General features: G+C 37.4%; 1 protein-coding gene across 4 annotated transcripts in view; it reads left to right on the top strand.

The window, feature by feature from the left end:
* The window catches only part of Nf1 (neurofibromin 1), a gene marked incomplete at its 5' end in the record, with an annotated part of 128258 nt that overhangs the window by 18616 nt on the left and 94419 nt on the right, over positions 1–15223 (top strand). For all 4 annotated transcript variants that reach the window (XM_067051513.1, XM_067051514.1, XM_067051515.1 and 1 more), the window contains 3 exon segments: positions 267–369; positions 1156–1279; positions 1351–1484. In XM_067051513.1, coding sequence (XP_066907614.1) covers positions 267–369; positions 1156–1279; positions 1351–1484 — 361 coding nt within the window.

The following is a 15223-nucleotide window of genomic DNA, read 5'->3' on the forward strand; positions in this document are numbered from 1 at the left end:
TATATATATAATTTTTAAATCATTACTCCACCTTATAATTTACCTAATAAATCACGTATATTAACATGGTATGGCCTAGCTGACAATGCCCAATGCCATTTTAACTGTGGTAATAAATTTACATTAGCTCTTTCTTAATGAAGATAATGTAAAATTAGTTCTATTTTAATACTAATTGTGATATAATAAAATTGTCAACAAATGCTAGAACCTTAGAAATTTCACTTCTAATGTGCAGGAGTTTCACTTATGTATATTTTTTTTAGGTTACAGTCTGAAAGGTATTTTTCAGGACATCTTCCAGATCGAGAAAGAATCTCATTGACATCCTTAGAAGTAATTACTGATGCTTTGCTTGAAATAATGGAGGTACAGCTGTTTATTTTAAACTTTAACTGGCTATTATTTTAGTATTATGATGTTCTATCATTTATCTGTTATTTATGTATTTGTTATTTTGTATTTATAATAATATAATAAAAAATTAATTTTATTGGCTTGATTGCATCTTGATTCTTAGACTTTGCCATAATAACCAGAAAGAGAAATAATAAAGATAGCTCAGTTAAACTATATCACAACCAAACATTTACCAGAAAATAAAATAAAATGGTGCAACACCCATTAGTGAGTCTATGGCTTCTTTTGTAACCTCTACCAGATGGCTCCATTTTTTGCTGCAGCAGTCCAGTTCCAAGTATCTAGCAAGGCTCTCACATCTGTTACTGTGCGTTTATCTTGCCCTTCGTCAATCCAATCTCTTAATTCTTTGCAGCTCCTCTGTCATGATTTTTCTTGTGATTTTGGAGTAACTCATGCATAGTGATCACCACATCAGCCCAATGAAGTCTTCCTTGTCAACTTTTGGCAATATCTTTTTATATAGATTAGTTGAATACTTCCCCATTTTGTTTTTTCTTTCAAACTCTAAGTTATCCCAATTTTGTAAGTAATCAAGAAAAAATGGATTATATTTATCTTAAATTAGAAATACTTTTGTGATAATTATTGTATAAAAAAGAAATATTTAATTTGTTTACTTAAATCTGCAACTTTAGTTGTTTCACAGATTTTATTGTACTATGAAACTCCAAGGATTGATTTAATTTATTTTTTATTGTTTATTAATTTAGTTTCATGAATTTGCATTTGTAGGCTTGTATGCGAGATATTCCTGATTCTGATTGGTTGCATACATGGACATGTCTTGCGAAAAATTTTGCCTTTTGCCACAATCCAGCATTACAGCCTCGAGCTCTTATTGTTTTTGGCTGCATTTGTATGTATTAATGACATTGTTATAGTAATATTTAATTTTCTGCAAGTGTTTCATTTTTTTTTTTTTTCCAGCCAAAACTATCACAGATCAAGATATCAAGCAATTGCTTCGCATTTTGGTAAAAGCTCTTGAAAGTTTTAATGATACTGTATTACTTGAAGCTTTAGTGATGTGTTTGACTAGATTGCAGCCTTTATTACGCCCTGTAAGTATTTTATGTTCTTTATCATGCTTGACTTAGTACACTTTTATATCATATATTAATACAAACACTGATTATTCTATTCCTATTCTCTAAATATTTGTTACTACTTACAAATGTGGAGTTGGCCACCAGCCGCGATAGAGTGAATATTGTGTCTACATTATTTTGTGTCCACTTAAGTTAAAGTTGATTAAATTGGCTCAATATTTACCCTAGAGTGGTGTACACCATGTGGTTCTTTATTGTATTGTCTGTGAAAAGAGAAGAATTAAGACGTTACTGACATAAGTTTGATTAGTTTAATCCGCGAATGCACTGGATTTGAGGCAGGAAAGTTGCCCGTTTAAGCTGGTTTGGTAAATCTACCTCCAACCAGTTTTATCTGATTCAAATTAACTGATCAGTTTTTTAGTTTTCATTAAAGTACAAACAACAATTGATAATTTCATAAAATAATGGAACCTGTCACGCCTCAATAAATTTTGATGGAAATTCTTAATAACAACAATGGAACCAAGATGGTAAAAGAATTCTTAGAAAAGAAGCATACTCTATTAGAAAACATGACATCAGATAAATAAAGAATTACTCAAATATCTAAAAAAACAAGGCACATGAGCTTGAAAAAACAAACATCCTTTTAAAATAAAGAAAAAATTATTTAGCGAAGAAAGATAGACAAAATAATATAATAATGTTCAATCTTCCTGAAAAAGATGACTTCACTTCAGAAAATACTGTAGATGTTGTCAATTCAGCATTATCCAACGTTGAGACTGATTTGAAAGAAAATTCAACTAACAATTGTTACAGGCTCAGGAAAAAAATAAATGAAAAGTCAAGACCCATAATAATATCATTTAATGGCTAATTAGAAAAACAAAAGATAATGGAAAAAAAGGAAACATTTAGGCTAATGATATTTTCATAAAAACCCGAGGAAAGAGCCAATGGGAAGCTTATATATTAGAATATTAATAGATTGCAAAGTTTTGGCAGCACCATTTCATACAAAAACGAGTTTTTCAAAATTAAAGATACTAAATATCCGATATTGAATAACTGCTGGCAATTCTGAGTGAGGATAGGTTATCTGAATTTACTACCAGCCTCAATGACCAAACATAAAAAAGTGAATAAAAAATTAGAGCAATTTCGATTTCATGACAGAATATCTTCACTTCCCAATCAACTATATAATTAACACATATTTAGATCAAAATGATCAAAGATGGAATTCAATGGGTTATTTAAGGACAAAAATAGTTATAAAAATGTATTAATGAATGATGAAATTAACAAAATCACTTTAGCTAAGCAGCATGAGTCTCCGTTAAATACTGAAATTAGTACTAACAATAAGCCCTTGATGACAACATATTATGTTACTGACAGAGCCAATGTCAAGGACCAAAACAGTGAGAGAACTCTGACAACTGGTGACTCTGGAAGTCACCAGAATTGTTATTATAGAGAGTGTATCGCTGCACCATCTCCACCACCAGCAGGTCTGTTGTTGGAGCTTTATCACTGTCAACACAAATAGCAGGCTTAACTAGTTGACTATGGTGCTAAGTCAGTAAACATTATGCACTGGAAAATTAATGGTTTTAAAAATATCAATGATAAAGCTAAACTATACAGTTTAAATCAGTTACTTTGTATAATGGAAACACACATTTTAAAATATATATCTAAGGCTCATATTCCATTCACTACTTCTAATTGTGATGTTATTGAGGCATTCGCCATTAAGGAATGATATTTTGGATGGGGTAGTGGGGGACTAGCTCTTAAATATGATTCATCTTGTTATAATATTACTGTTGTAGAGAAATGTCAATATTGGATTTTTGTTCAGGTTAAGTGTAATAAGTTTGTGTTTATATTGGGCATTTTTTACAGTTAACCATCAATAGATCTTATCTTTTTTTCAACATCATTTGAAACCAATATAAATAAAATTATCAATAAATACAGAAATATTCTGTTTATAATTGTTGGGGATGCTAACTGCCTATTTTCTGATCTTAATTAGGGTAATGAGCCTTTATTTGACAAAAAGCTATTTAAGTCATGAAAAGTTTAGATAAAACATGCAATTAAAAGAGTAAAATATTTGTAGAATTAAGTTCTTTTCATATTATTAATGGAAGATCTGCTGGGAATTAAAGGGCAAATTTTACTTTTAGCAGTTCACTGGGAACCTCAAATTTGGATGCTGCTAGTTGTCATGTGAATACTATCCCCATCTTTTACGATTTTGATATATCCCAAATTTATACTGCCTCAGATCATTTCCCGACTTCGTTACTTTTGAATATTTGTGTAGATGATTTTAATAATTACTCATGCTCTAAAATAACACAGGCATAAAACATTAGTTTGTCTGTTGTGGAATACTTGTCTGTCAATGATTTATCGTGACAATATGTCAAATTGCATTAATGATTCTCTTAAATCACTTAATGTTAGTGAACTAAATGATAATTTTGTTTTTAATATAATCCAAACTGCTAAAAATTAAAAACTAATAAAATTTTCTGAAGACTAAGTATATAAAACTACAGAGCCATGGTATGACAGTGAGCTTAGGACACCTAACATCATAGATGTGAGGAAAAATCTTAAAACCTGCTGGAAGTACAGTTTTTTTTTCAGAGTAAACACTTAAAATATACACAACTTCCAAAAAGCGATGTGCTAACAGCATTAAATATAAAAAGCAAAATTATCACAAAAGTATAATTCAACGATTGTCAACATTCAACTTTACAATAATTACGTAATTATTCAGTGAAGACGGAATTCAGCTTCGGAATTTTAGCTCAATAGGAAATCGTGAGTTCAAGACTCCATGACATAAACTTTTTTTTCTGTCAATTTTAGGATATTTAATTTTTTTTTGCACTAAAATTTTCTTTTTAAATAATACCTATAGGAAATATTTTATTTTAAGTTCTGTTTGATTTTTTAAAAATTTATTTTGTTAATTTGCACAATCTAGAGATGCATCTTTTATTTTTGCATTCATGGTGTTATTTGGAATTTTTGGTTAACTAACTATATAAAAACTTATTTGTTGCTATTATAGCAAGTTGTTATAGAGCATGATACTGGGAGATGCCAGCATGGAGGAAGGACCTCCATCTCAGTGGCACATCAGGTGACCCATCCCATATGGGGTGATTGAAGTATTATCCACAGGTCAGCGAATTATTATCTCTTTCATCAACCCGTCTCACAGCAGGAATGTCATCTTCCAAAATTCATTCTAGCGAACTAACTATATTATATTACATTTGGTTTACTCCCCCCTCCACTAGTTATTTTACTTTTCTTCAATATATATTATTTTATTTTATCAATAATTTTGTTTTTATAATTAAATCCTAATTAAATTTATTTTTTTATTTTAAGGCAATGCCTGGGAGCTATTCCTCATTAGGCATTGTCAGGGACCAAGTCCCCTCAGTAATACTTAGTCTCAGTTAAGGCAATGTCGGGATCAAGTCCTCATTGGCATTGTCAGGGAGCAAGTTCCCTGAGACAGTATCTAATTTTATTTTTTATCAAACTATTAAGCTCTGAAAATTTTACGATCACCCAGGAAAGCGGAACCAGACTTTTTATTTAATACAGGCTGGCAGTGTTTGTAAGTTCAATTTTTGAACCCCCACTGCTGCCACAAAGAGTATAGGCAGGTTCCCACCACTTGTTGGGCTCTGTTTATGAATGATTCTTTGGGGGTGGAGCTTTGAGTAGCCAATGAGAAAATAGAGACTGAGAGATGACAACCAATTGGGGAGAGAGGGACTTAGCAGTGAGAAGGTGGAGGAATTGGGACTTCAACCTGGAGGAGGAAACTTCAGGCTGGGATGTGCAATAGAAAACTTTGATGATAGGAAGAATGTGTTAGGTAGATCTTGGACTTCAAAACTTCCAGGAGACCCTTAATAAAGAGATGATAGCCAACCACACACCATGGCATGCAACACCCACCCAGATAAATTAGGTATTCATACATAATATAACAACATTTTATGGCAAACCATCTATCCGGATTGTGTAGTTTTAAAGATCATTTTACTCAATACCACTCCCTCATATATTATATATTTCAATGGTAATGTTATTATATACAGATATATAATTGGTATATAATATAATGTGTCCCCCTACCTTAACAATTCCTACTTGGCAAAAGGGGATGAAAACTAAGTAACACCTTACTTAAGGGAACTAAAACACACATCCTTGTGTGTGAATGGATGACTAAAATAATACAATGAATCCTACCCTGAAAGAATAAAACAATCCATCATTTCACGTCATCTTCTCTGCTGAACGGTGGATGCTGACGCCCTATTTTGCGAGGTGTTTTCGTGGGAATAGGAAACTTCGATACAGACGTGGTTTGCGTTGAAGACGTGGATCGGTGAAACGAAATCGTGGATGAAATGGATGTGGCTGCTGAACCCCAGATAATCTTGTGCTGATATGTTGATGTGACATCTTTGAAGGCTACCACCGGTGAGAGGTTATATTCTTCTTTACTAGCATGGGCGTATGGTACATGAAGAGGAGCCTTTGGGTTGCGACCTCGGGATGGCTGACTCCCCAAGACTTGTGATGCAATGATCGAAGTTTGAAATGTTAGCGCCAATCTTGTGTGCGAGCACGCTGGAAATAAATGTGAGCTGGCTTTTGGAATCCAACACAGCTCGGGCCATATGAACATCTCCACTCTTTGACTTGACAAGAATGTATGTAGTGCCCGATAGTACCATGGTGTTCATGGATGACGATGCCTTGGATCCGAAACCGATGAAGGTCTCCGTAGGAGTTGGCTTATTGGACGTTTTATCGACTTTAGTGGCTGCTTTGTCTGATTCCTGGTGATGGATTAGCGTGTGGTGCTTCTTACAGCACGTACGACATCGACAATTGGGGCTTAAGTATCCTTGAGATTCTTGAAAGAGGGTGTGGAACAGGCTGCGTGCAAGGAGATGAACCTCTGTTTCTGATTGGTTCCACTGGAGGGCCCTGATGGTTTAGAGTTGTCGGCCTCCTGTGAAATTTTTTTTTCCTACGCCACAGGAAGTGGGATATTACGCCATTTTATCTCTCACTAAGTCGTTCATTCGCTTTATGATAATCCAACCAGTGTTCCTCTGGTCGCATAAGCTTTTCATAAAGGCACTGAGCAGATTTCACCCTCCTATCCTGTAGTGGTTCAAGATCTGCTTGGAGTTCCATAGCTGTGATGGGAGTCGATTTCACACCACCAGTGATTATGCGTAATGCTTGATATTGAACTTTGTCTAACTTATTACGGTTATTAAAAGTTCAGCTTTATACTCCAGATTAGGCCGTACGTAGGATTTGTATGCCATACTAAGTACGTCCTGGGATGCTCTCCACTTAGTCCCTGTTAGCCTTTTCATCAGCTTTAATTTTTATTGCCCTTTCCGAGTTGCTTTATAGATTTGTTTTAGCCATTTCAGCTTTGAGTCCAGCGTGATCCCAATAGCATGCTTTCTCAGTTCTGGTTAGTTCTTCGCCTTCAAAATATAAATGAACCGCATGTTTTTTTGCACTAAGGCTAAACACTTGAAACACAGTTTTTCAGAAGAGAAAGGAGCTTGGAAGTCAATAAGCACTGCAAGTGTATGTTGTCTTCTTTGGAAGTCATCTTTCACTTCCTTAGAGAACCTGATGACCTGCTTAACCGTGTTTCTTGTCTTCCTGAAACCCGCCTGTTTGTCTGAAAGAAGTTTTTTCGGTTCAAGATATTCTTGTAGACGTGCTATAACCATTCCTTCAACCAGTTTACAGAGTGTGCTCCTGAGAGAGATAGGCTTGTAACCGTTGATATCGTCAGCTGGTTATCCATTTTTTAAGATTGGTAGTATCTGCGCTTTCTTCCACTGAACTGGGACATGGCTTCTCCACGTAAAATTTAAAAATTTTAAAAGGATGTCTTTTGTTTTCTCTCCCAAGTTTTTCAAGAATTCAGGCAATAGACCATCTGGACCAGCACTCTTCCCCATTTTTAGTTTGCTCAGGGCAACATCCAGTTTCAATCTTGAAAAGGGTGAACAGAAAAGCATGCTATCATCTAAATTTAAGCGACCCGGATTCTCTAATAAGTCTTGGTTTTTAATCTTTCCTGGGAGAGTAACATTACTGATCTTGCAATAGTTCTTGCAAAACACTTCAGCTATATCCTTCTCAGTAGTAACTAACTTGTTTCCTATTTTAATAGGCTCATTTTCTGTAATTTTGTCTCCATTTACTCTTGAAATAAAAGCGTGAGCCTTCTTTCCATCCCTCCTGAAGTCCATCTCCTTCAGAAAATTATTATACGTTTGTATTTTGGAACAGATAATGGCATGTCTTAAATGGGCACTTGTCTTTCTTAGCACCACCATATCTGACCTTAGCCCTGTTCTCTCTGCACGGCGACGAGCTTCGTCTTTTTCCTTCTTTAACTTATTTAGCTCGATATTCTAGTACCGTTTAAATTTTCCACGAGGAATATTTCAGAGGGTATTTATTATTTTTGTTAGAGTTTGGGCAATTTGATCTTCATTTGGGCCAGAATGTCCTCCTTTATCATGTTGTTCGTATATCTCCTGTAATCTTCCCATCTTGCCCTTTTCAGATTCCAATGAGGAAAACGAGATCCCTAGTGTTCAGTGCGTAATGTTCGACTTTCAGCTTCTATAATTAGGATTTTGTGACCAGCTCCACCCAGAGGTGAAATGAGACCGTGTTTTATTTTCCGCGTAAGTGATGGATGGCCGAGAACAATGTCAGGATGCGTCTAGTCTCCTTTATAGGAGAGAAATGTTGGTTGCTTCTACACATTATCTACGAAATCACATTGTACCAAATAGATAAAATCTTCAACTACATCACCAGCCTGATTATTCGTTTTATAAACCCAAATCCATGAGTGCGGCTTAACGTCTCCCATCAGTAATGAGTGGTCATTCCAGTCTTCCAAAAGATCTTCAAGAGGCAGCTTGTTACCCGGTGGGCTATAGATGAAATAGATCTTCCTCTTGCATTTCCCATCCCATACTTTGGCACGCATCACCTCAGACTTTTCTGTTGCAGTCATAGTCGTAATTATATTGATTTTAGCGACTAGATGGTTTTTAACATAAACTACCATTCCTGAGGCCACGTGTCCCCAAGAGGGCCCATCCACATCCTTCTCGACCATTATATTCTCCTTCGATTGCCACCTACTTTCTTTGTCGGGCGTTAAAGTCACCGACAAGTCCATCGATGACCCTTTTCCATCTTGCTCCATCCTTAAAGTCTCCTGATTTACCATCAAAGGCCCGCTTCTTTCTTCGCCCACCGTTAAAGTATCCGGGATTGTCAAACTTTTCTCTTCATTTCCGACCGTGATATGGGCCCAGAAGGAATATTTAAGCTTCCCTTGATTATAGACCTTCCCCTCTAGGGCAAGGTACACGGCGCGACACCACTCCAACAACCAATTTAACTTTTAAACTTTAAAAATGTATTACTCTCCCTAGGGTCCTCCGATTGGGGTCGTGTAGGTATTCATTTTTCTCAGCTTTTTGTGCTCTATACAACTGTCTGCTGCACAAATTGATACCGTTAATAACCGTCATGTGGGGTGAAAACCACGACGTGGCCCCACTCTTTTCCTAAATTCCGCCAAAACTACTCGGTGGAATTTGTTCAAATTTCACTCCGCACAAAAACACTTCTGTACCAACGTTTTGGTACACGAGAAACTTTCGAATCGAAAACTTTCAATCACTCTACACATGTCCTCTCTACTCGGCAGTCTGTGGACAACTCGACTCAAAGATCCTGCCGACTTCCTGCTCACCACACTGTCATTGGACCCAGAGACCAGAAGACAGTTCGAACTGTATCTGGGGTCCAGCCAAGAGTTCCCCACGGTGGACATGGTGATCGAATTCGTTCGGCAGAGGAAAACCGCTATTCGCATGTCACAGGAGACCGATAACTCTAAACCACCAGAGCGCTCCAGCGGAACCAACAGTTTCGTCTCCCCTGCACGCAGCCTGTTCCACACCCTCTTTCAAGAATCTCAAGGATACTTAAATTGCAATTCGAACAACTCGGAACAAAACTGAGAAGGGCAAAGGAGCTGCCGAACTTAGATGTCCTCTCTGTAAGGGAGATCACTTGATCTCCAAGTGCGAGGCTTTTCATGAGCTCGCTCTTACCCAGAAACTTGAACGCGTCCGAACCTTCAAGGTATGTTGGAATTGTCTTCTTAAGGGCCATGAGGTGGCCACATGTCGCTCATAATTTCGGACGTGCTCATGATGTCGGACGTGCTGTAAGAAGCACCACGCGTTGATCCATCGTCAGGAAGAAGACAAAGCAGCTAACAAAGCGAAGACTAAAGTCGATACAACGTCGAATATACCAACTCCTACGGAGATCTTCATTGGTTTCGGGTCCATTCCATCATCATTCACGGACACCATGGTACTATTGGGCACTGCATGCATTCTTGTCAAGTCGAAGAGTGGAGACGTTCATATGGGCTTGCTGTGTTGGACTCCGGAAGCCAGCACACATTTATTTCCAGCGCGCTCGCACACAAGATTGGCGCTAACATTTCAAACATCGATCATTGCATCACAAGTCTTGGGGAGTCAGCCGTCTCGAGGTCGCATCTCAAAGCCTCCACTTCATGTACCATACGCCCATTCTCTAGTAAAGGAGAATATAACCTCTCATCGGTGGTAGTACACCGCATCACGTCGTCATTACCAAATCTCAATCTTCCTTCTTCCGTCGTCAACCGCATTATGCACCATCCTTTAGCCGACCAACGTTTCTAGGTGTCAGGTCCAGTCGATCTATTAATCGGTGGGGACTTGTACCCACGGGTCCTCGTTTGACCTCCCTACCCTGACTGATGGACTTTACTTTATGCCAACAGTCGTCGGCTTGGTCGTTTCCGGCGTTGTTCATAATTTGACTCATCCTACGCCCTGCTCTCTTTTCTTTAAATCAGCTCTCATTGTATCGAATTCTCACGAGGATCTGGTAAAAATTCATTCGTCTTCTTCACGTCCAACGATCTCTGGAGGCAACAAGTTACCACCTTTTTCATTCACTGCTCCTCATCCAACTCGCCAGAGCACCGTACGGTGTAAATCTACGACATTACGACGGTCCTTCAGAGCCTTCAAAGATGTCACATCAGCAAATTAACATATCAGCACAAGATTATCTGGAGGTTCAGCAGCCACATCCATTTCATCCACGAATTCGCTTCACCGATCCTCGTCTTCAACGCAAACCACGTCTGTACCGAAGATTCCTATTCCCTCGAAAACGCCTCGCATCATAGGACGTCAGTATCCACCGTTCAGAAGATGACGCGAAATGATGGATTGTTTTATTCTTTCAGAGTAGGATTCATTGTGTTATTTTAGTCATCCATTCACACACAAGGAGTGTGTTTTAGTTCCCTTAAGTAAGTTGTTACTTAGTTTTCATCCCCTTTTGCCAAGTAGGAATTGTTAAGGTAGGGGGACACATCCTCACCATCCTTCCTGGAAGTTGCACACATTTTGTTTATTTTTTTTTTCTCTATCTCATACAGCAATTAATTTCCTTTTTTTTCTTACTCATATTTTCTTCTTTTTATCATTAAATTAGCCTAAACAAGCTATCTCAAGTAATTTTCAAGGATTGTTTAGAATGTAAAGTTACCTTTTCATTTTCGTTTACATTCAAACGCTGTGCATAAGCATGACCTTATTTTGTATTGTTCTTCTCTCTCTGTAAATTTCAGCCTACCTGTGGCAGCCTGCTCTGCATATCATTAAGTAAATCACCCGGAGCGATTTAGGTGGTTGGTATGTTCCGGGTAACCTACGGCAACCATAAGGTTGAATTGGAGGGGCTGCCATAATGTAGTCAATACTAGCGCCCCATGTGGCCAACAGTCTAAATTCATCTCCTCCAGCACCCTCTATGGTGAGAAGAAGTTACCCAGGCTTATGAGAGAGCCATCTTGCAATTCTTCTTTGTTCACTCATCAGTAAAATCTACGATGAGTGAGAATATTTACTGGAGTGGTTCCTAGCAGCAGAGGAGAGAGAGGTATAGGACTGCGGAGGGAAGAAGGAAGTAAGTGGAGTAAGTCCACCTAGCAATAGTTAACATCCATATCATCGTCAACCACCTCATTGTTTCTACAATTTTCCATAGCCCAGTCATTCACAATTAATTAACCCTTTTAACCATATCGTTTTGCCCACCCCCTACACCACCTATAACTTATATGATAGAATTTTATTTTCATTTAATCATGTTTAATTTCATCATTACTATGAATTATATACAGTTCACTCAAACCCAAACAGCCAACCATAAGTGAATGCGTGTGTGACATTCAGTTGAAGGCAAGCTTCATACAATATTAATTAAAATCATTTGAGTCTTTTAAACTATTATTATGGGATTACCTTTCCAAAGGTCCATAAGGCTATTATGTTTACCAATTATATATCTGTATATAATAACATTACCATTGAAATATATAATATATGAGGGAGTGGTATTGAGTAAAATGATCTTTAAAACTACACAATCCGGATAGATGGTTTGCCATAAAATGTTGTTATATTATGTATGAATACCTAATTTATCTGGGTGGGTGTTGCATGCCATGGTGTGTGGTTGGCTATCATCTCTTTATTAAGGGTCTCCTGGAAGTTTTGATGTCCAAGATCTACCTAACACATTCTTCCTATCATCAAAGTTTTCTATTGCACATCCCAGCCTGAAGTTTCCTCCTCCAGGTTGAAGTCCCAATTCCTCCACCTTCTCACTGCTAAGTCCCTCTCTCCCCAATTGGTTGTCATCTCTCAGTCTCTATTTTCTCATTGGCTACTCAAAGCTCCACCCCCAAAGAATCATTCATAAACAGAGCCCAACAAGTGGTGGGAACCTGCCTATACTCTTTGTGGCAGCAGTGGGGGTTCAAAAATTGAACTTACAAACACTGCCAGCCTGTATTAAATAAAAAGTCTGGTTCCGCTTTCCTGGGTGATCGTAAAATTTTCAGAGCTTAATAGTTTGATAAAAAATAAAATTAGATACTGTCTTAGGGAACTTGCTCCCTGACAATGCCAATGAGGACTTGATCCCGACATTGCCTTAACTGAGACTAAGTATTACTGAGGGGACTTGGTCCCTGACAATGCCTAATGAGGAATAGCTCCCAGGCATTGCCTTAAAATAAAAAAATAAATTTAATTAGGATTTAATTATAAAAACAAAATTATTGATAAAATAAAATAATATATATTGAAGAAAAGTAAAATAACTAGTGGAGGGGGGAGTAAACCAAATGTAATATAATATAGTTAGTTCGCTAGAATGAATTTTGGGAGATGACATTCCTGCTGTGAGATGGGTTGATGAGAGAGGTAATACTTCGCTGACCTGTGGATAATACTTCAATCACCCCATATGGGATGGGTCACCTGATGTGCCACTGAGATGGAGGTCCTTCCTCCATGCTGGCATCTCCCAGTATCATGCTCTATAACAACTTGCTATAATAGCAACAAATAAGTTTTTATTTAGTTAGTTAACCAAAAATTCCAAATAACACCATGAATGCAAAAATAAAAGATGCATCTCTAGATTGTGCAAATTAACAAAATAAATTTTTAAAAAATCAAACAGAACTTAAAATAAAATATTTCCTATAGGTATTATTTAAAAAGAAAATTTTAGTGCAAAAAAAAAATTAAATATCCTGAAATTGACAGAAAAAAAAGTTTATGTCATGGAGTCTTAAACTCACGATTTCCTTTTGAGCTAAAATTCCGAAGCTGAATTCCGTCTTCACTGAATAATTACGTAATTATTATAAAGTATTCCACTTCGGGCCGATCACTTAACATTTACTCAAGTCTCTGAAACGTAAACTTTTACTATTTCCAACGGTGGGGACTTGGTCCCTATAACTATGTACGAGGACTTCGTCCCGTGAACTATCTATGAGGGCTTGGTCCCCGGCACTGTCTAGGATTAAGCATTAATATTCGCACTGTATGCGGACTTCATTCCTATGATGTATTCAATACATACATATAAACAACATATGTTATGTCTATACGAGTATATATGACTATATATATGTACACATATTGTAATATCCTCTTTTATGAGTAAATAGTTATTTTTTATATATAAATGATTTTTAATGATTGGCGAAGTTTGTCGGGGGTTACGGTCAGCAAAGAACAACATAAATAAACAAAACAATATTTATTTATTTTTTGCGGACGTTTTGACCTTAGTTTCAGGTCTTCATCAGGTCTATAGAACAAAAAAGATAACAACATTTAGAGAAACATAAAATTGAAAAGGAATGGTATACAAACAAATTTGGAATTATATAAAATATTGAATTGAATCATAAAGGATAAAAAATTGATAACTGATAATTGAATAGTAAAAAAATTGATTGATAATCGTGGAATTAGATGGTAGTAGATTGGAAACAGTGAAAGATGGAATATAATATCATGTAGGTTAGAAGATATGTATAATATAAGATATGCAAGAAGTGTCTAAAAAAAATGAAAAAACAAGCATTGAATCTAAATTGAACAATATGACAGAAAATGAAATATAGTGAGTGACCTATATAAGTCAATCACTGAGGGCATTGCATGCGCAGTATTGCAAGGGCCCAAGCGTTCCGCGCCCGCACGGTTACTGCCGATTCTGGTAGCCAGTACACATTCGTGGCTGCCGAACTAGCGACACGGATTGGTGGTCAATTCCAACCCTTTGGCGGTGGTATCGCCGGTATGGGAGATGTTCCTATCGAAAATATTAAGGGTTGAGTGACGTTTAAACTTCGTCCACCCTCGACGACACCGCGAATTTCAGGGTCCGGGCCCTCGTAGTTGAACGGATAACCTCCGACTTACCCAGACGTCCGACTCCTACAAGGGTAGTCATCGATTTGTCGCACCACGTTTTAGCCGACCCTTCCTTCGGTGTTCCCGGCCCCATCGCTTTGCTCATAGGCGTTGACCTGTACCCCCACCTCGTTATTGGTGCTCCCACCAAGGCCTTCGGGGATAGTCACCTATATTTTCTGCCAACGGTGCTTGGCAAGGTCGTGATGGGGACATACTCCGATAGCGCTTCTTCCGTCAGCATTTCGCTCCTCATATGGGAAGATGCTGCCGCTTCCAGTCGGAGCATTTTGATTCGTAAACCTGGGAAACGTGGTTCTGCTAAACGTAAGCGCCCACGCCGTCATAACCGGGAGAACAATCGTTTCGACGCATCCTCACACCTTTCATCCTCACTAAGTGTCTAGTCGTAACATGTTTTAAAGTGTCGTTCGCGTTATGTTTTCATGGTGCCCAGTACACTTGCGCGTCGCTCTTCACTAACACGCTCTCAGCATCTATCATCAACTGAGCCTTTTGTCGTTAAGCTTAAGGCTAAATGTACCGCTTCCTGGGACGCACCAGAATTTACTTTTCTATTTACTCCTGAACGGATGGTCCGATTTTCATTTTTCAAAATACAATCTGGCTACAAAATAATCAATGTGGTAATAGGAAAAATAAAAACTAATTATTATTTAAATTTTCTACATATTTATTTTTTATTTTAATATATTTATTCATTTTTTGTTTTTATTTGTTGTATTTTAATAT

The sequence above is a fragment of the Halyomorpha halys genome, unplaced genomic scaffold (assembly GCF_000696795.3).
Source record: "Halyomorpha halys isolate HHAL.00 unplaced genomic scaffold, Hhal_1.1 Scaffold266.1, whole genome shotgun sequence".
Lineage (NCBI taxonomy): Eukaryota > Metazoa > Arthropoda > Insecta > Hemiptera > Pentatomidae > Halyomorpha > Halyomorpha halys.